Source organism: Numenius arquata, chromosome 4, assembly GCF_964106895.1.
Source record: "Numenius arquata chromosome 4, bNumArq3.hap1.1, whole genome shotgun sequence".
Lineage (NCBI taxonomy): Eukaryota > Metazoa > Chordata > Aves > Charadriiformes > Scolopacidae > Numenius > Numenius arquata.
In genome coordinates, this window is record NC_133579.1 from 32,402,939 (window position 1) to 32,422,980 (window position 20,042).

The 20,042-nt window shown below is 41.4% G+C and overlaps 1 protein-coding gene across 2 annotated transcripts in view; it reads right to left on the reverse strand.

Moving 5' to 3' along the window:
• The window catches only part of ZNF516 (zinc finger protein 516), a 58,342-nt gene extending 40,109 nt beyond the window's left edge, over positions 1-18,233 (reverse strand). For both annotated transcript variants that reach the window (XM_074146677.1, XM_074146676.1), the window contains exon 1: positions 16,331-18,233. In XM_074146677.1, coding sequence (XP_074002778.1) covers positions 16,331-18,233 — 1,903 coding nt within the window. The remainder of the gene's footprint in view (positions 1-16,330) is intronic.
• Between the last annotated feature and the right edge of the window lie 1,809 nt (positions 18,234-20,042).

The following is a 20,042-nucleotide window of genomic DNA, read 5'->3' on the forward strand; positions in this document are numbered from 1 at the left end:
TTATCACTAAATTAACTCTGTTGCTTCCATATAATCCATATAATCCCTCAACTAGTTACAAAGTCAAAAGGCCAGTTAAGGATTTGATGTGGATAGGCAAATACAAACAGCAACATTCAGTAAATCAATTATGAAGATTAGCTTTGCCTTACAACATCTAAGCAAAATACAAGATCTAAAGCTCAAATGAACTTCATAATGTAGGAAAAAAACTAATTGCACTTTAAAGAAAGCCTAGTAAAATTACTGCACAACCAGAAAGCAGTCATTTATTAATATGTGATGATCATATATTTCTGTTCTTTTTAGTTAGGCTTAGATCTGAAATGAGCCTTATATGGAAAGAAGCTTTGAAGACAGTCATTTATTTGGGAAAGCTTTTCCAGCCTTTTTGTTTTGCACAAATTATTTGAATGTTTAAAGCATTTAAAGAATTTCATATTTAGGTATTAATAAAGAGATGTTGTCTTTTCCATGTTCTATATTTTTATTAAGCTTTTAGTGAAAATGCAGCTGCTGATTTATAAGCGATTCAAAAATAATATGTATACAAGCAGGCAGCCATTTTCACAATCTGGCAAGTAACACATTTCCATAAATAACAAAGAATACAGGGTCATGGTATCAGCTGTTCAGAAATTTTAAAAAGTCACAACGCCTCTAATTTTGCAGTAATTATTTGCTGGATTGTTTTTATTTATGGCTTGAAACTGGATTTAGAAATGCTTTCCCTGAACTTGAAACACTATGCTCCCAACTTACTGGCTGTTTCTCTGATGTTTTCTCACTTGACTTCCACGTATCTGCGTCCACACTGGCCCACAAGCTGGGCTTGCAAAGTTTTATGAACCTCTGAATCTGCTTCTCTTGCATTTGTATGCAGACATCGCATACACATATTAGGTTGCTTGTTCATATACATCGTCAGCTGCCCTGTTACCTGGCTCTTCAGGCGCGTAATATTAATTGCATTGTACAGCAGCTTTAGATAATTAGACACAGCTGCATGTTTGAAAATAGTAACACACAGTGGGAAATCCTGCTGGATGATTTTGGTCAGAAACACTTTCATAGTTCTCAGATATACCATTATCTACTCCTTAACCCTCTATTTTGATCCCTGATTAAAGTTTTCTTTTACTTTTCCCTTGGGGACTTTGCCAAGCATTCCACTTGAAAATGATTCCGTGACATTGTCATTCATCTTCTTTCTAATAGAAAAAAATCATATAGATAATTCTGTGAAAATGCAAGCTGCTTCCTTAAAAGAACCAAGGCAAAAAAAAAAAAAAAAAAGTATTTTTAACCAACACAGCTGATGGACATGAAGGGGTTGTTCATTTTTTCTTTTAACTGGCATGTGAAATAATGCATTTCACGTATTTCTCCCCCACCCCCCCAAAAAAGCTAACATTTTTTCCAGAGAGAGACAGGAAGCTCCACTTCTGGGAAAAACAAACAAACAAACAAACAAAAACCCAAATCCAACACTAAAATTGTCTCAGATCTGCTCAATTAATCTTCTTCCACAAACATAAGTTACAAGCCCTGTTAGCTTAGAAGCCGATCTTGACAATCTCATTACCTCATGATTCGGGAGACTAAAAAAAATTCCATGTTACATTTGTTCATAAAAGTTATGAGACTATTCTTGTTATTTCTCATCTGAAAATAAGCAAGTCTGGTCTCAGGCATCTTGAAAGAATAGCTTGTTTCGTTTTGTTGTATTGGAGAGGGTATTTAAAAATAAAGGGGGAAAAGATTATACTGGCGATTCTGAAAGCGTGAAAAGTTAACAGGTACAAAGGCATCCATAGAAACAAATACAGCAAAATAAAAATGAACCAGTTTATCTAATCTGACCGCTTCTCTGGCATCCCAGAACCAGAGTACAGTATTAGATTTAAGAGCACAATCAATCAATTTCTTCATTGGTTTCAGGGGTCCAGATGCAGAAGACTCTATGAGAAGAGCTGTGATAACATGTTAACCCCAGAAATTAGAGCAGAAAATATAGCCCTTTAATTTTTATTCATGCACTAAGATTATTTTTTTTTTTTCTTCCTTATTTCTAACTGCCACCAACTGCCTTTCTGGTCTTCTGCTTCAAGTGAACAGCAAGTTACTAGGGGATTTCCTAAGTGGGATTACCCATGTTTCTTCAGTTCCTGCTAGCTGCTTACAGTTGCACCTGTGACAACTTAACTGAGCTGGCTGTCAACGACCAGCAACCAAACGTGAGGAAATAGAGGGATTTAAGCTCTCTCAGAAGCAAAGCGCGTGGATGAAACATAACCTCAGGGTGAGGTTTCTTCTTTTGGCTGAAACTGGTAAGGACTTCTAATTCCTAAAAAAGAAGAGAAAATCTAACCTAGCCTTAAAACTTCCGCCTTTTCGTAGGAAGTCTTGTTTTTCCATTCAGCTTTTGCTGAAGTACAGTCGCAGTGCAGAATACAATTAACCCCTGAGTAAGGGAAGAATGGGAAAATGGTTTCCCTTCTCTTCTCAGGAAAAGCCTTTTTGGGTGGGGGGCGGGGGTCAAAACAGAACAGTACTGCAGTTTAAAGTGAAGAGAGGCAAAATTAAGCTTTCATACAACATCTGTATGACGTTTGCACATGCATTCACTTCCAGGGAAGAGAACAGACATCAAAACTAATGGAGAACATCCTGACTCTCTGAATGCAGGAAGAATGCTGTAGCCTTCCCAGCTGCACTCTCAACTGTAAATAAGAGACTGGTAAAGAAGCCTATTTTCTCCCGTACTGTTTTTACTGTTGTTTTTGGCCAGGTAGTGTTAAGAAGTTCTTAAACAGATTTATCCCACTGCTCGATGTACTATGAGAGACTTACGTACACCGAGACTACTAGAAAACAACAGCTACAGAATAAGCCTCATCATCTTCTGGATGTTATGCACAGTAATTGGTTCCAGGGTCAACACTGTGATGCCGCAACAAAGGGCTATAGCTTAAGGGTAAAGAATAAACAGCAGGAGCTGATGGAAGTTCTGTTACTATATAAATACCCCCAAAATGAAAGAAATGAAAGAAAATAAAATATTCCATATAAGCAAAACTGATTATGAATCCAACGTGCAACCTTAGCTCTCAACAAGCTGTTAATTTCATTAAAGGAAAGAAACATAGCAAGTACTTTCAAGTATCTGTAACAAGAAAACACATCAAGATTTTGAAGCTGGGTTGACAAACAGTGCTTGCCATCGGTGCCAACTTACTTGTGTGAAAATATAGGCAAAGAAAGGTTCTGGAATTACAGTATTACTCCTAAAATACTCATTACTAGGGTATAGGCAACTTTGTTCAAAACACCATGTGTGATTGCTCCACTGAATCTAAACATCTGGGGCAAGTTATGTATATGGCTTTAGTGCCTTTGAAATGACATACTATGTTTAAGCCAAGAGGTCCAGCCACACCAGTTTTAACAGTCATGCACTTTATAAATGTGCAATGATAAAGTCCAGCACTTTATAATTTTGAATCTTCCCATTCAATGACACTTTTGATAAAAATATATTTATTCCCTTTCCCTGCACACCAGGAAAGTGAGACAGATGTAGAACTGCAAATGTCTTCTTTCAAAATATTTCTCCAAACGTAACAATTATCTCCCGACATTTAAGCACTCAGATGAAAAGGTACAAAGGAATATAGTCATCCTTGTGTTTTACCAGGTGAAACACTAAGACGCACAATGTGTCAAAACGGAATCCCTCATTTGTACACTTCACTGTTATCACTTCTCCTTCCCTTTTCAGTTTCTGCTGTTCTCGGGACCTGAAAGAAACTTTTACCTGTTTTTCTTCCACCTGCTCTGCTGCTGTGCGCAGCTTCAAGCATTGGGACTGCTGGGTTGAGGCAGGGGCACCGTGTAACCTCCTGCCCCGATGCACTCCCACACACAAACGTGAACAGGATGACGCTCAGACACGGCGCCTCCTTCCTTGGTGCCCCACTTTCTCTCCACGTGCACGCCACGGTCACTCATTTCCTTCCTTTAAACAATACTGGTTTTCCGAGCACCAACTGTGCCTGTACAGACTGGCTCCCCGCAGCGTTCCAGCCTCCCTGGCACATGCTGCTCCAGGCCTTGGCCATCCTCCTGGCCTGCCTCCCATTAGTAAGCTAACGCCATGTCATCACTTACACAAACATAACACGCTTACCTCCAGCTTACTTATGCCATTTATTTAGCTCTTTTTCCAAGGCTGCTCCTAAGGCTCCCACTTGCTACCATTCCTACATAAACCATCTATGGGTTGCAGCCAACAAGAGCCTGAATCCAGACCAAGCCCTCCAAGACAAACGCTTCTTACCACTTCCTTTCGGTCCACAACTAGCATGACCATCACAACAAGCTGGATCAAAGGGAAATGTCCCCAGCCAGGACCCATCCACTGCCCCACTACCCACAGCCCGAGTGCCTGGTTTGCCCATAGCACTGCTGAGGTATGTCGGGAAACGGCACTTTGTCTCACTCTAAATTCAGGCCTTCAACAAAGGAAACGCAGATTGGTTATCTTACAGTGTATATGCTGCGTGATACTTTCAATACCAAACGTATTCACCTTAGAAAGCAAATTCACAGACAGGGCAGTTATTGCAGACGACCACACTTCTGGCTTGCGCTTTTGCATGACCTCGGTTCCCCGCTACGACAGGGGTCTCTGGAGGGCTGTCAGCATCAGAGGTCTGCTTGGAAGTATCAATGAGCTTCCAGGAGAAGCTGTTTACATCATTTGGATGCCTCTCTAATAGTAACACATTAGTCATTTCCCATTTTTATATATATTAATCTATAACTTGTTACATACACTCAGAGGCTTTCTGAATTTTTGCCTTGCCTTTCTCAAACATTTTTCAGCTTGATGGAGTTTTTAATTATATTACGTCTTTGGGCCACTCCAGCCTTCACCTCCCTAGGTATCATGTTTCTTTCCTTTTGGCTTCTAAAGGCCTCAAAGAAAGCTGCAAAACTGGAATTTGAGTAAATACTGTATGAAGAGTACTTTCCATGATGCCTTGGTTGAGTGAACTCGTATTTCAATTTACTGAATACATCCTAAGAAATTATTTTTTTTTTAAATCTTGCTCTAATATAACTGATCAAGAAAGGTCAGTCTAGCAGAAAATTTTACCAGTACATAAAAGTTTCATTATTCATTAATAACACCTCATTTCCATTACGAGCCTTAATATGAGGCACTTGCATGCTGATAACACCAGCAATAATAAAACCTAACAACTTCACTTACAAAATATAGTGATTATGTTTGAATTATAACTAATACGTCATGTCTGTGTATATAAACTTGGAAAAAACAACACTCCGTATTTCCACACAAATAACAGCATTGAGGCTTCCCTGTCAAACTGTATTAGCACTACAGTAGCAAGTGAGTGATCCTCACTTACACGCACTCATTTTGTTGTCCCAGAACAATCCAAGTAAAGATTATTTTTTTCCTGTTACAGCTTTACTTGCCATTCTGTTTGACTGGTTTTTTTAAGGCTTCTCCAGGCTTCAACAGTACTTAAGGTTAAGATGTTTCTGGGAAATTGCTGTGTGTGTGGATACAGGCATGTGTAAGGACAAGAAACTTCTGCAAAGTATTATAAGGGGGTTTAGGATTAATGTGTTCCATGTGCAGTGTAAGCTGTACTTCCTGAATTCTCTGTTAAGGAAAGAGAAGGATCTATTTGCTTCATTATCTTGCAAAAAAAAAAAAAGGTTTTACTACCTACTGAATAAAGGCTAAATTCCAGGCAACTGAACACACCTTTAGTTCGCTACACACCAAGCAAAACATGCAGAAGGCAAAGCCCACACGCAGCATCAGCTCCCACTACCTTGGGGTAGAGTGGGGGTGGGAAGAGATGAAGAGATGAAGTCTTTTACATCCCGTTATCATCCCGACTCATTGCACTCAGTCTTTCACCATCATGACACTGGCATGCAACCTCTAGTGTTAAAACACACTGAAAATGTTTCACGGAAGGGGGGGAAAAAAGGGGAAAAAAAAAAAAGCCGTTTAGACCCGAGGTTCACATTTCCGAAAGAACTCGTATTTCCCTTGTGGTTTTGCTTCCCCCCTCCCCAAATATTTAGTTTTTGCTGACAGCAGCTTGCCTCAAATGCTATTTAAGTAGTAAGACATCACAAGACATATGCTATCCTGAGATAACACACACCTCTGAAGTGCTGTTAGGTGTAGCTGATGCCTTCAACTGCCTGATGAATTTGTTATCTCAAAGAAACACAAGGTTTAGGAGTGTCTTATATTACAAACTAAACCCAAATTTAGGCTTAAAAAAAAAATAAAATAAATCTGTGATTTTTTATCCATTCAGAAAAAAAAAAAAAAAAAAAGATCTGACTTGGAGTAACCACCCCTAACTTATGGCTCCCAAACAGGACTAAAATTACAGCTGTGATATGACAAAATTATTGTAATGGCTATTTATTTTTCTGTTAGTTGAAGTAACACAGATAATGAAGTAACATCTGAAGTCTGAGATTACCAACCCAGAAAACAAAGTTCTAAAAAGTAGGAGGGCAAATCTTCTCCCATGGGTCCTGTACGAGGAGGAGTATCTCATGCTCTAAATCCATGTTAAGTAAGCACTCATATCCAAGTTACAATAAGCATCAATTGAGGGAGTACTTTTGTCTTTCACACGGACACTTTCTCAATAGCGATTCTGTACTTTAAAAGGATAAAGTGTTGGATTTTTGCCCTTAGCATCACTAAAGCGTAACCAAATCCATTAACAGAGTATCCACAAAAGACAATTCTGAGACTTGCCCCTCCCCTATGTCTTATCCTGTGTAAAGTCTGTATGCTACAGTACATTTCAGGATATGCAATTTACACTGGCATCGATTACAGAAAAGAAAGATTTCTCTATTCTTCTCTAACCTCAAGGCATTAGGCGCCAAGTGGTTCAACAAAGCAGTTAACAATGATTCCAACCTGACTGCTCATATGCTTAAAATCAAGCCAGCAGTTATGAGTTTTGCTGGATCAGGGCCAAAGCACTCAGCAATTTGCCAGTTCAAACCCATGCTGTCTATAAACAAGGAAAACAAATTCACCATGAAAATAAGTTGCCTACACATTTACAAATCCATTCCAGGCATTGAAAACAACATCTAGATATCAGTCACAAAATATGGCACAACAGCAGTCATATACCAAGTGCAACAAGGATCCAAAAGTCTCATTCAAGGACTAGAGCACTGAAAATTATAATGAAAAACTCAAAGTTTTCCTCCACAGTTTCCATAAAATTCACTATATGCTTTTCATCTCCCCCAAAATCCAGGTTTGCTGCAGATAAACCTTGTAGGCAATCAAGAGAAAACTGAGAATAAAAAGAAGTTATTGATGCTCTCACAGTGAAGTGTTGCCTTGACTGCAGCTAACTTGCTCTTGACTTTTCACCACTACAACTGGTACCACAGTCAGGCCCATTCCAGTTAAAGCCATACAGTGCTTGAATGAGACTACTGGGCTAAAAATTAACAAAGTGAAGTCAAGTGACCTGTAAAACTTGTATTTGTAAAACACACCTGCAAAAAACAAATTATCTACCAACACTAAGCCAAACCGCACATGACTTCTATCCCCTGCGCAGCTCCACCAGGTTTCAGCTCCCACAGAATTTAGCCCACTGTATCCACTGGGAGTATCTACTACCAAACCTAACCTGTTGACAAAGAAAAAGTGATTCTCAGTTTAAGATGGTTGAAGGGCAAACTGTGAACCATAACGTTAAGAGCAGCAAAAAGATTTAACATCAAAGACATCTAGAAGTCCCTCGTTAGCAGTCCTTTACAGATCTGTAGAATCACACTTAACACAGCCACAGCGCTACTGAAATATTTGGAAATCAGATTAAAAACACTACCATTGCAATTTTCATTGCCTGAATCTTGTTTTACTAGCTGGGGGGAAGGGAGTCTTCACTCACTAATCAGAAACTGCTAGAAAATAAAAGCACTACACAATGTGATCTTATGACTATAAATGTCACAAAGCAGTATTTCACATGCTATAGCTCGATGTAATAGAAACATCCAGTACTAAGAAATATCAGAATTGCTAAACTGGCTTTTACAAGGCAGCAAGGACAGGGGAGGTGTCAAGAAGTGAGGGTTTTGAGAAAGCTGAGTTACTGTACAGCTGGATTCCCAAGTGCATGTTCCTATATGCAGTTGTTTACAATAGCTGCTGAAAAAAAGCTAAAAGTCAACTACGGAAACTGGAAGCCCTGTGCAACTGACATAAAGATGTATTTTTGAGTGCACAAACTGAAAACAAGATGGCTAATAGCTTTCCACACCCTTGGAAATACTTTTTTAGAATGCAACTGTTTGGTAAGCATGGAATGGAGAATGGCAATTTAGGAAGGACTAAACATAGACACAAGCAATCCTTACAAACAGCTCTTGTGACAACATTTCCAAAAGCTGCAGAAGTATGAAGAACTCATCTTGCTTCGGGTATCTTACATAAGCTCCAGGGCAAAGTTTATCCTACTATCACCTACCTTTAAGAAACCACACTCATTTCCTTGCTTTCTAACTGATAAAATAAAGGCTGTGTAAACTTCTCTCTCCCTTAGCATCTTGGTACAAATTTTCTTCCAAGCTGAGCTATGCTTTGGTCACTGATATCCCAGACCTACAACTACAATCAACTGTCTAAACAATCCTTTCGTCTCACTGTGTCTCTTGTTATTATATACGGTTATCTGCAAAAAAGAAACACTAACAATTAAAGCTAAATACAGTAGAAGTTTCTTTGACATGCTGTATCAAAATACCCTGCACAAAACTCTTCGGTACTGAAATGTTTTAAGACCTTCACTGAAACGTTTGCAAGGAATAAAAGCTGTGCAACAGTTGGATTAATAACTTCAAAATGCTGCAAAAGAAGTTCTCTCTGAGCAGCAACAAAGGCGATCTCTGTCATGAGAAATCATTCATCTACTGAAGTATCTCAAGCTCAGCCAGCAAGCCTTAGTTCTGACTTGAGCTGTGTGTTATCTGTTCCCTATCACCCTGCCCTGTTGGGAGAGGAACTTGAATTACTGTTTTAACACTCTTGCTGGCCACCCACATTACATGAGACCAAGTAAAACAGGACCTAGTAACGCAGAGCATGGTAATCAGGCACATAGTGGAAATTACCCAAGATGCCTACAGGGCAATCGTTAAACGTTCCTTAGTTGGTATGATGTCAGGGCAATGTATAGCATTAAAGGGTACCAACTGCATTATCCCGAAGCATCGCTGCCCTGTCCCAGTCAAACACTTTTTGCATGAGCTTCTTGAACTACAGCTCCCACCATCAGCTAAGCAACTTCATGTGTGTGAGGTACATGTGCCGAGGGAGGTTTCAACCACACACCCTAGATATTCTATCGTTCTTCTGTCTTCCTCTCCCCTCAGCAGAATCCCCTCAAAAAAAAAAATCCCTTTCAGTAATTCTGGCTTCCAGAATTTTTGTTATCCATTTCCTTGGCATGATCAACATAATTTCTGTTCTGTTCTGCTCTCTCAGTTCTTCTTCCCATTCATACCAGCCCACAGTTAGAGATAAATGAAAGCAAAAAGCTATTCCTGATAGCAGCACCACAGGAATATACTCACACATAGGAGATATCCTCTGCAGTCCTGAGGAGCGTACTAGAGTCCAAAGAGGAGGGAAGAGGTAATAAAGTGCTGCTGTGGAGATACACACAGGCCTGTACTGGTCAAAAATTATGCTCCAACCTGCAATGCTTTGCAGAGAAACTTCAGATCATGAGAAAGTAACACACTGCATGTGGCTTTGCTCCGCATATCAAGATTGGATTATGTGCATTACAGCAAGGTAGATATAAAAGAGAAATTTCTGACTGGTATTATTCGACACGTTCAAACTAGGTAACTGATCTAGTCCTGATGCACCAAATTTGCTTTAAGGAACAGCTCCAGCTTTGCAAAGTCCCAAACGCCTAATGGCTCTTACTTCTGCAAGCGCAGGGTCCTCGTCTCTGCCCAACTTCCCCAATGATTTAAATCATCAACCTGCTATATTTTAAAGTCATGGCATTAATCCCACTGGCGTTAAAAACCAAAACAATTAATTGAGGTTGAAAAGTCGAGGGGGTTTTATATTCTAACAACCAACCACTCCTCGGCAATGCAAAAATTAACTGGTGGAGTGTGTAATCACAGTGCAACATTTTTATCTTCACAGTAAGGATCTAACAGAAGCCGCTGAGACATTTTTCTTCCTTGGAACTACCTCACTTCTTGGAAGCCTGGGACAGTAGTTACCAATTGTCCAGCACTGAGATTCTTCAATTTGTTGTATGCTTTTTCTGCAAAATAAATATGCTTCCACATACTTAAGACTGTACATACAAAACAAGATCTTCATTTGGTGTAAAATGTCCCAACAGCACTGCCATCAGTGGCATTATACTGTAGGATTTATAGTAAGTGAGAGTCTGGCATGAGACGTATCTAAAGTGTAACTATTGGATTAAGACATATAGTATAAATGTTTTATTTTTAAATAGTGGAGAGGACTTCCTTTGCACACAGAGAAACATTTTGTCATGTAAACAGAACAATGAAATCCTGGTACTGGGTACCAGCAGCTGTGTTTCATGCACTCACTTTGACAACAGAAAACATCTACTAGGACTATCTTCCTCTCCTCTTTGGAGTTACTATATATTTTTATTTTTCTATTTTTACTTGCTTAGCTATTTTATTCTTACTGTTCCTCTCCTCCCCCAAATTACAGCCTCACTATTTTACTGGAAAATTAAATCAATTCTAGACAGTTTTTACTTTTGATTTATTTTAAATCAAAAGCATGATGAAATTAGGTAGTTTTCATTAAAGTTACAGCTTTTTATATCTGAGCAACACGAAGCCGAAATTTATGCTTCATAAATCTCTCCTACTTTTCTTCTTTCAGAAAACTTACTAATGCCATTATGTTTCTATTCAAGCATTCCAATTTACATATAGGATTTTCTTATAACATGCCTGGGATAAATGTGTTACATCCCCCAGTTTGTATAACCTGTAAGCAATTCACAGGCAGCTGTCTCTTCTCCTTCATTTTACTAATAAAGACATTAAATCAGTGTCTGGCCATGGATTTCTAAGAGCTTTTAAAATGTAACAAGCACAAACAAAACAGCTCCAAAACCAGGCATTGCTCCTCTTAATTTTGGTGGTTTTTTTGTTTTTTTTTTTTTCACTTACACTAGAACTGAGGAAGGTGCTGAGAGTTCAGACTTTTAAGCAGATCAACAACAAGCCAGTGGGTTCCCTGGCAGGTGTGGACAAGGTGAGCTCCAGCTGCTGTCTCCCCTTCATATGACTGCTCCAGATCTTCTGGTTTTCATGTGGAAATCCTTTTGGGAGGATGCACCTCCCAGGGCCCTCAGGGCTTCAGTGCAAGACACCCAGCACCCTGGCACTGCCTTGGAGGGTTTTAACCCCAATGCCATCCACCTCTTTTCAGCCTCCCCTCCTCCTGGAAACCACTTTGCATGGCAGAGCTCCCTCCACTGAGGTCTCCTCACTCAGGACTGTCCCTCCAGCTTCTCTCCGCCTTCCTCCATCCCCCTTTCTCTCCTCCCTGCACCCTATTCCCATCTCTTGTCTCACCCCTTCACGGAGCTCATCTTCTTCTGAGCAAGTGCCACCACACCACCATTCCTGAAACAAGCCAAATGAGGTCAAGCACCACTAGTTTTGTATTCACTCCTTTTTTATATTCTGTGTGGTCCAGCAACTTGTGTCCGCCTCACCTTGTCAGACTATGAGCTCCTTGGGCCCAAAGCTGTGTTCGCACAGGGCACAGCGCAACAGGCCTCGCTCACAATCAGCCCTTCCTGCATTAGCCAGCATAATAAAAACAGCATGCGTGGAATAAGAGTGAATCAGTCTCTCCTTAAAGCATTTCAAAAATCCGGAGGAGTCTGACAGAAGGAAAAAAAAAAAAGGAAAAGAAAAGGGAGAGAAGAGGCAGGAGAGAAAGGAAACAAAATGGAGGAGATGTTTCTCCCTCTAAGGTGCAACACCCCCTCCTTCTCCTGCCATCCTTCCCTGGCAAGATCAGGCTAGAAGAAGCAGCACTCTTCTCCTTTATTCCTACAAAAAAAACGTTTTTCTTTCCCCCCACCAGATTATTTTTAACATTTACTTCCTGTCTAATCTGGAGCTTGCATGCAAAAGACCTTTATGGCACTCCCTTACCGACTGGAGTGTCACAGGCCTCTGCTCTTACTACACGTGTGCTGAGCGCCAAGTGATATTTAAATCATTTACACTGTTCTTCATCTTCCCACCTCAGTCTCAGCCCCCAAAATTATACTTCCTTCTTCATTTCAGGACTGAAATAGTTCGTAGAGCCTAATGTAACAAACGGTAACACCCTCACTGCGAAACACACCATGACAATGAGGGGGCCAGCGTTGAGCCTTAAAAATACTAACCACCGAATGCACACAGCCTGAATTATTTCTTTGGAATACCTAAAACTATATTTTAGCCGAGGAGCTGAAAGATCTAGAAAACAGAGTATTTGCCCTTCCACTTTTATCAACATATGCATGATTTCCCTTTACTCTCTCTGTCGTAACTCCGGGGTGTTGTGGGGTTTTTTTTAAGTTAAAAATGAAAATCACCAAAAAAAAGCCTCAGGTTGGAGAAGTGCTGAGCAAAAACTCACAGGTGGTTCAAAGAGCTTTGGACGCAACTTAGTGGAAATTCAGGTACAGTTTGCTAGTGGCTGGAATGCCAAATAAAAATAGAGACTCATCTGGGGCAGGAAGATCTCAAAAATATTCAAAGGCTGCTCTTAACAGAAGGTATGTGCTCTGTGCCACCTTTTCCCACATGGCTGTCACACAAAGCATATATACCTCATGCATATACCTTTATGTGACAGGTAGCATGCAGTACACTGCCTATGTGACTCTAGAAAACTAATTTTCACCCTCCTTTCAACAGGATAGAAAGCATTTTGTAACCAGCTAGCTTACTCCCTTGCAGCTGGAAAGCTAGGTTTGCAAATACTATCCCCGTGCCTCAAAAATCACGATGTTACTCTACATAAACAGCAGAGACAAATTACCGATATATTAAGAGCAAAAAAGGTGCCTACCCTGGAGGCTCTCAATCCCATTTCACATGCAAGGTGCAATTCTTGCTCTTTTCCCAATAAAACCTATCGGTACTTCCCCAGCCCCAGTCACCCTCAGCCCCAACATCTGCCAGCACTAAGTAACCACGGAGGGGCATTGCCAGCTTCCCTGCTGCAAGACACTGGGTCAACTGGAATTCTCACATTATTAAGAATGAAACGCACAAAGAAGTACTTTCAGCTGAGTCAAGGCCACAACATCCAATACTTGGCAGTCTCAAGGCACTTTTCTGACCCAAGATAAAAGAGTAATATGTCAAAGGGGGGAAAAAAAGTAAAGATATGAAAGTTAAAAAAAAAAAAAATACCGGTATTGTATAACCTACGTGTAGCACAAGATTTTCCTAATCACAGCCTGAGTAAAAATAATACCTTAGAAGGCATGTCAGGAACAGGAACTGAGAGCTCTGCTTGCTCTCACCCACTGGGGAGGGATGCTGTCCATGGGGCTGGACCACAGCTCTCAATGGAAACGCTTCACCAGCAAGAGTAACTGTAAAAAGCTGCAGCAGAGGATAGTTAACCGCAGCACTTCTAGGACAAAATGTGCTTCAAGGCCATACCAGAACACCTGATTTTAGCAGGAGCGTATGTGAGGGCAGGATTTGGCCTATATTTTGTACATCTTAAGTTTCTGTTCATATAGGAGGGAAAGAAAGTCTCTCGAGTTAAAGCAGCAATCTGCAGAAGAGTAAAACTAATCCTACAGCCTGCTGGGCAGAATAACCCCAGTCCCTTACAAAACTATAAAGGCAGTATCAGTAAATCTGCATACCAAAAGGAGAAAACTGGAAAACTTAAGTCTTGGACACTGACCTATGAAAACTCCTTAAAAAAAAAATTCCAAACAAACAAAAAAACCCAACACCAAAAACCAACTTTCTTTTGAGTCCAAAAGAATCTTTGTCACTTGTAAAGAATGTTCTCTCCACTGACCCAGTGATTTGATTTACATAAACTCTATTAAGTAGCAAGGGTAACATTTCTCTTGGCTGTAAGATTAAAATGTTTCTTATTAGCCAATTAACTAATTGATCAACTCTTCAGCTGTGACATTAGTAAATATAAAATGCAGCCTCCATTCTCCCAACCCATCAATGCAAACACATCCCTTTTCCAAGGTGCACCTTTACTTAGGCCCATCAGTTTGCTGCTTCTTTACAACTAAAGAAGATAAAGACCAATTTGGCACCCAAAGAAACAAGTTTCCAGGTGTTAGCTAGTGACATTGGTTAAGCCAGTCACCTTAATTCCTGGGAGAGAAACTGCTGTGTGACTTTAACTCTCCTTTCACTCCTGCAACACGGGCTCAGAGCTTGAGTTGAGGCAAGAAGTGGGACAGGAAGAGATGAGACGGCTCCTCTTGTTAAAAATAAAGTGCTTAATACGGAGAGTGCATAAGAACAGCTTTCCTATTTGATCATCATGTGCAAAAGTGTTTCAGTGTTTTCAGCATGTCTCCAGAGAGATGATTTTTCCATCACAGCAGTTTCCATAAGGGCACTGTACATTACACCAGTAAAACATAGCAGCCCCATTTAACTCCAGGCAAAGCTGCCATTTTATCACTACATCTTGTGTCAACTGCACCGAGGTGTTTCAGGTGGCAGCTGATGGATTTTCACACAAAGTAAGGATGTATGCTCCCATAAGGAACTTTGTTTAAGTGTCCAAAATCCAACAGTAGATGGGAAAGCCAAATTTTGAATCTTTTAAATGGGCAAGTAATCATAGCGAAAATATTTAAGTCAGCTTGTTGCTAGGACTTTTTGGAGTTGTGGTTTATGGAAAGGGCAAGAAAACATTAAAAAAAGTGGAGTTCTTGGTTTAATTTATATTTCTGTTCTAGTGTGCACCCAATTTGTCCATCAGGGACTTGATCCAAGTTGTAGCAAATCAAGTTTAGGACCATTCTTCTAAGTTTAAGGACAAACAGATGGGCTGAATTTTTTACAGTTTCAGTCCTTTGGAGCTCTCTTCCGTCTATGCCTTGCATTTTGGGAGTTGCACAGCCAAGCAGTACCAGCCCCAACTTTAGTTGTCCTAAAACCACGGGATTTTCACCACAGGATTTCAGAAGCTTAATGACAAATATATATATATGTATGTATCTCCAACACTGCTTCAAAACTTTACGAAAAACATGTCATACACAACTCTGGAAAATGTTGCTTTGCTGCTGCAGGGTCTGTAGCCAGGAGAAAGCGGAACATTATATAAAATCCTGAAAAAAACCCAGCTAATTGAATAAACCCACTCTTCCACAATGGTGCAGATTACTTCATCCGCGATGGTCTTGAAAATGAGTTTAACTCTACAGATAACTATGTTCTTCACAACAAAAGGAATTAAAAGAGAGAAAAACGTTATTGTTCGCCAAACAGAAAACAAACAAAAAACCAGCGCAAGGCTGGTAAGGAAAGAATGGCTAATCTCGTATTTCTAAGAGGGTATTATAAACAAAGAATGGTGAACAACAAAAATAAAATATTAAAAAAAAAAGATACAAAAGTGCTTAACGGTGTTCTTTTAAATATTTACGTTGCTGCTATTTGGAGAATAATTTGTTCCATTTACTAGTGTTGGGCTCAAAGGACCGCTTTAATCCAGAGAGATTAATTATAGCCTTTGGAGTTATAAACACAATTTGGGAAGCAAAGCAGAGAAGAGGAGAGAGACGCCTCTCATGCTGGCGATTAACAAGTTTAGGCGCTTCGGGGCTACACCACACAGGCCCTCACTACACCTGCATGCTACAGGCAGAACGGCCCATAAATCGGGGAAAAACATCCCCCAAGAAGCCCAGGGAAGACACTACCCTACCCTACAGCATTGATATAGGCAACTAAGATGCTTCTTGAGTATCCCATCACCCAAATACAAGTTCACCTGCAGCTTATGAAGAAATCCTCTGATCTCACTTTTATTACCCGTGCCAGAAACGATGAGTCGCCACACCAAGACACTGCCTTTAAACCTCTTGCGTGCTTCCACGCATCTCTCCCTCTGATCATCACCGTGTCCCACACCAGGAGACATAGGGACCAGCGAAAGCGAGCGCGACAAGGCTGGGAGCCACCTTACCTAGCGAGGGGTCGGCTGCTCCCTCCTCTGAGCTCTCCTCAGCCCCCTCCTCCCCGAGGCCAGAGGTGGCTGAGTCCTCTGGGGCAGACGCTGAGCCGGGGGTGCTGGGCCCGCTGACGGACCCCGAATCCCCTTCCTCACTGCTGGAACCGTAGCGGTCGGGCTGGGCAGCCGTCCCGCCCTCGCCACAGCTCCTCCGCTCCTTGCGGTGCACCCGGGAGTGCAGCACCATTTGGTGGTAGGTGCGGAAGATCTTCCCGCACTCAAAGCACTCGGTGGACTTGTTCTGGGGAGCCCGCCGGCTCTGCCGCGAGGCAGGGCGGTAGTCCAGGTCCCCCTGGGCGAGCGGGCAGCTCTCCCCTGGCGGGGTGCTGGTGGTTTTCTCTGGGCGCCCACTGGTGCAGCTCTTCTTCTTGGGGTTGCTGGAAGAGCTGGGGGAATCCTGGTCTCGCTTGCGCTTCTCCTGGTTGACAAGGATATACTCTCTCTTATCCTTGTCGTAAGTCACGTCCGCATCCGCCAGAGCCTCGTCCCATCCCACATACTTCACATACTCGGAGGGCTCCACTACTTTTCCTTTGGTGGCCAGCTGCCAAGCTTGGTAGCTACTGACCGGATCCAGCTCGGCTACTCTTTTCCCAGGCTGTCCTCTTGTAACTCTATCCAGCCCTACAGATGGCCTTAGATTGAGACACTGCAAGAAAAACTGCTTCGTTACGGAGGAGCTTAGGCTCCCGTCAATTAAGTCCTCGGCTTTATCCCCGGCGCTGCCCCGCTGCGCTCGGTAGTGAACAGCATTATGCGCTTTCAGGCTCTCCATATTTGTAAACAGATTTCCACACTTGGAGCAAACTTCATACAGAGACAGGCCCGTCACAATCATCTCCTCCTGTATCACATCATTGATAGTGGCTATGAGCTCCAAATCATTTTTTGGTTTGTTTTTGCTCCCGGTCCTGGGGCCGTGCGACTTCATGTGGTTTTTGAGAAACCAGGGCTCTTTGAATCTCCTGCCACAGATGTGGCAGCCATGGTCAAATGACCCCCTGTGCTTTTTCATGTGAGCTTTCAGGAACCAGGTTTGACTAAAGGCCTGACCACAGACTTCGCAGGGAAACTCACCCGTGGTCAACTCGCTCTTGCAGTTCTCAGTGTAGGCCTCCCCGTTTGGGACCTGAGCTGTTATATGGTCCTTCTCTACATGGTTTAACAGCGTCTCCTCCCTCAGGGTCATGTAACTACACAACCTGCACTTGAATGGTTTGTGGACCTGGTGCAGGTGCTGCTCCAGGTCCTTCTTCCTTTCAAACTTGTTTTTGCAGAAGGTGCACTGGTAGGAGGTCGGCTTGCCATCCTCCTCGGCCGGCACCATCTCCGTGACCTCCTTCTTGCTGCTTCTCAACAAGATCTTGCTATCTACCTGAGAGGTACCGTTCAGGATCTTGTTGCAGGCGGACGTGCTTTTAGTGGGGCTGGTGCATCCACCCAGTCCCTCTGAAACTCCCATCTCCCCGAGCTGCGCCTCTCCCATCTCCGCCTCGTGCCCCTGACTTAAAGTGCCTGTTCTGTGACTACGGATGTGGATCTTCAGGTTGCCCTTTTGGGAAGCTCTGTGATCACAGTAAGGGCATTTGTAGGGCTTCTCGCCCGTGTGCTTCCTCATGTGCTGCGACAAGGAGCTCTGAAAAGGGAAACTTTTACCACAGATGCAGCAGCTGTGGCACATGGTCTTGTCAGCATCCATGTCATTCTTGCTTAGCTTGCCTGGGCTAGAGGATCTCCGTAACTCCATTTCTGCCTCTCTGCTACGATCCATCTGTATTACTGCAACATTGGGTGAGCAGGGCAGGAGGACAAAAGCATGTCCGGCAGCAGAGGAGGGCTGGACCGTGTTTTCAATCATACGGTTCTGCAGAGAGATGTTTTATTGCTTCATTCTCAGAGTAACGTTTCTCCTCTCAGCTGCTCGAGAGAGTCCGAAGCACCGATTTATTTCTGTGCGCTCTGTAAGCGGATGGCATAGATCACCTGAAACAAGAACAAAATCACACAGATGTACAAAAATTCTCTAAGTAGATTCTTAAATATAGTTAAACCCACTCATATTTTTAATTCAACAGCTTCCATCACTCGCCCCGCATTCAGAAGCATGCCATACTACAATTTATTGCACCAAAAAGCAGCAGCTTCTCCTTCCGCTGATCTTCTAGACTTCAACGGCAAGCATTCAAAGCATCATTAATAAACAAGTAAAATCCCAAAAAAAGGGTATTCATTTCCATACACAGACATCACAGTCTCTTTAAAAAAGTGACAAACTTTAAAAATATTTTTTATTTTAAAACCAGGCGAAGTGGCTAAATATACACCTTAAATGAGGAAAACATTTCTTGAGGGAGTTATTACACTTTAAATCTGTGGCTTTACCATCATGTGTAATTTCATGTAAAATACTTACTTGCCAAAGATAAAAGGCTTTCCTAGAGACTTTAGCAAGTATCATATTCCTGCTGGCAACTGCATTACTTTGCGGCTCAGACAGCTCTGCCGTGCTTGATGTGGCATGCACAGAGCAGGCGCAGAGACTGAGGATGCTCTGTACTTTGATTAGAGAGAAAACAAGAATCTAGACCCTGACAAAGCATTCAGGAAAACTAAAAGTTATTTCCTGATTCACAACGAAGAAAAAAAACAAACCTCGAATTGTAGTATTTAGTCTCAATCTAACAAAGTAAACTGATAATGTGCATAGGTATCAAATGATCTTAAAAGTGATTGATTTATGTCAACAAGACATACAGGAAACCACAGCACCACCCACCTCGGTGAAACAGAATCATACCATAAGCAAACAAACAAAACAAGAAACAACTTTGACTAACAAAACAGATTAATGGAAGTTTAAAAGCTTTTGTGTCTTGTCATGATTAAATACCAGGGCCAGTATCTGCCTCAGCAATGCAAGATGCAACACACCAGTAATTCTCTACATTGTACACAGCGAAAACCAATGGTTAAGATCTCCATAGACTGTTTCTTTTCCAATTACCACACTGTAAAACAAAAATCTTCCCCCCTTCCTATCCTCATCAAGTACTACAAACACCACATGACTAAGATCAAAGAGTACTGTATTGTCTAATAAACAGAACCAATCTACTACTACATAAAGAAAACATCAGCTTCTTAAAACGTAGCTAAAAATATGCAGAGCAATAACAGAACTATATATTCATACATCCATCACTTGACATCTATGACTCAATAAACAAAGAGCTACAGATCTGCAGTTGCAAATTTTAAGGTTTCTCACTGTATTCACCTCTGAGTCTCTTCAATATATATATAAACAAATAGTCTAACCACATTACCAGCATAAGCCTAACAGAAAGCAAGATAAAACTGATGCAATGCTCATCTCAGCTAAGCACTATAGAAAAACTTCATTATGTTTAAATTAATCTAGCCCTCTTATTTGCTACAAGGCCATTCATTTCTGGGTTTGATTTTCTGCATATCTAGTATCCGTTCAGCATGTTAAGTTATCAACAGTATCTATCCAAACTACCTTTTCCTCAGAGAGCTGACAGTAATATATAAGGGACGTCACAAATGCAATTTCATTTCTTGAATGAAGCATTTTTACATTATGACTAATTTATTATGACTGGAAAAAAAAAAATCACATCAGACCACAAACTCAGAAGTCCAT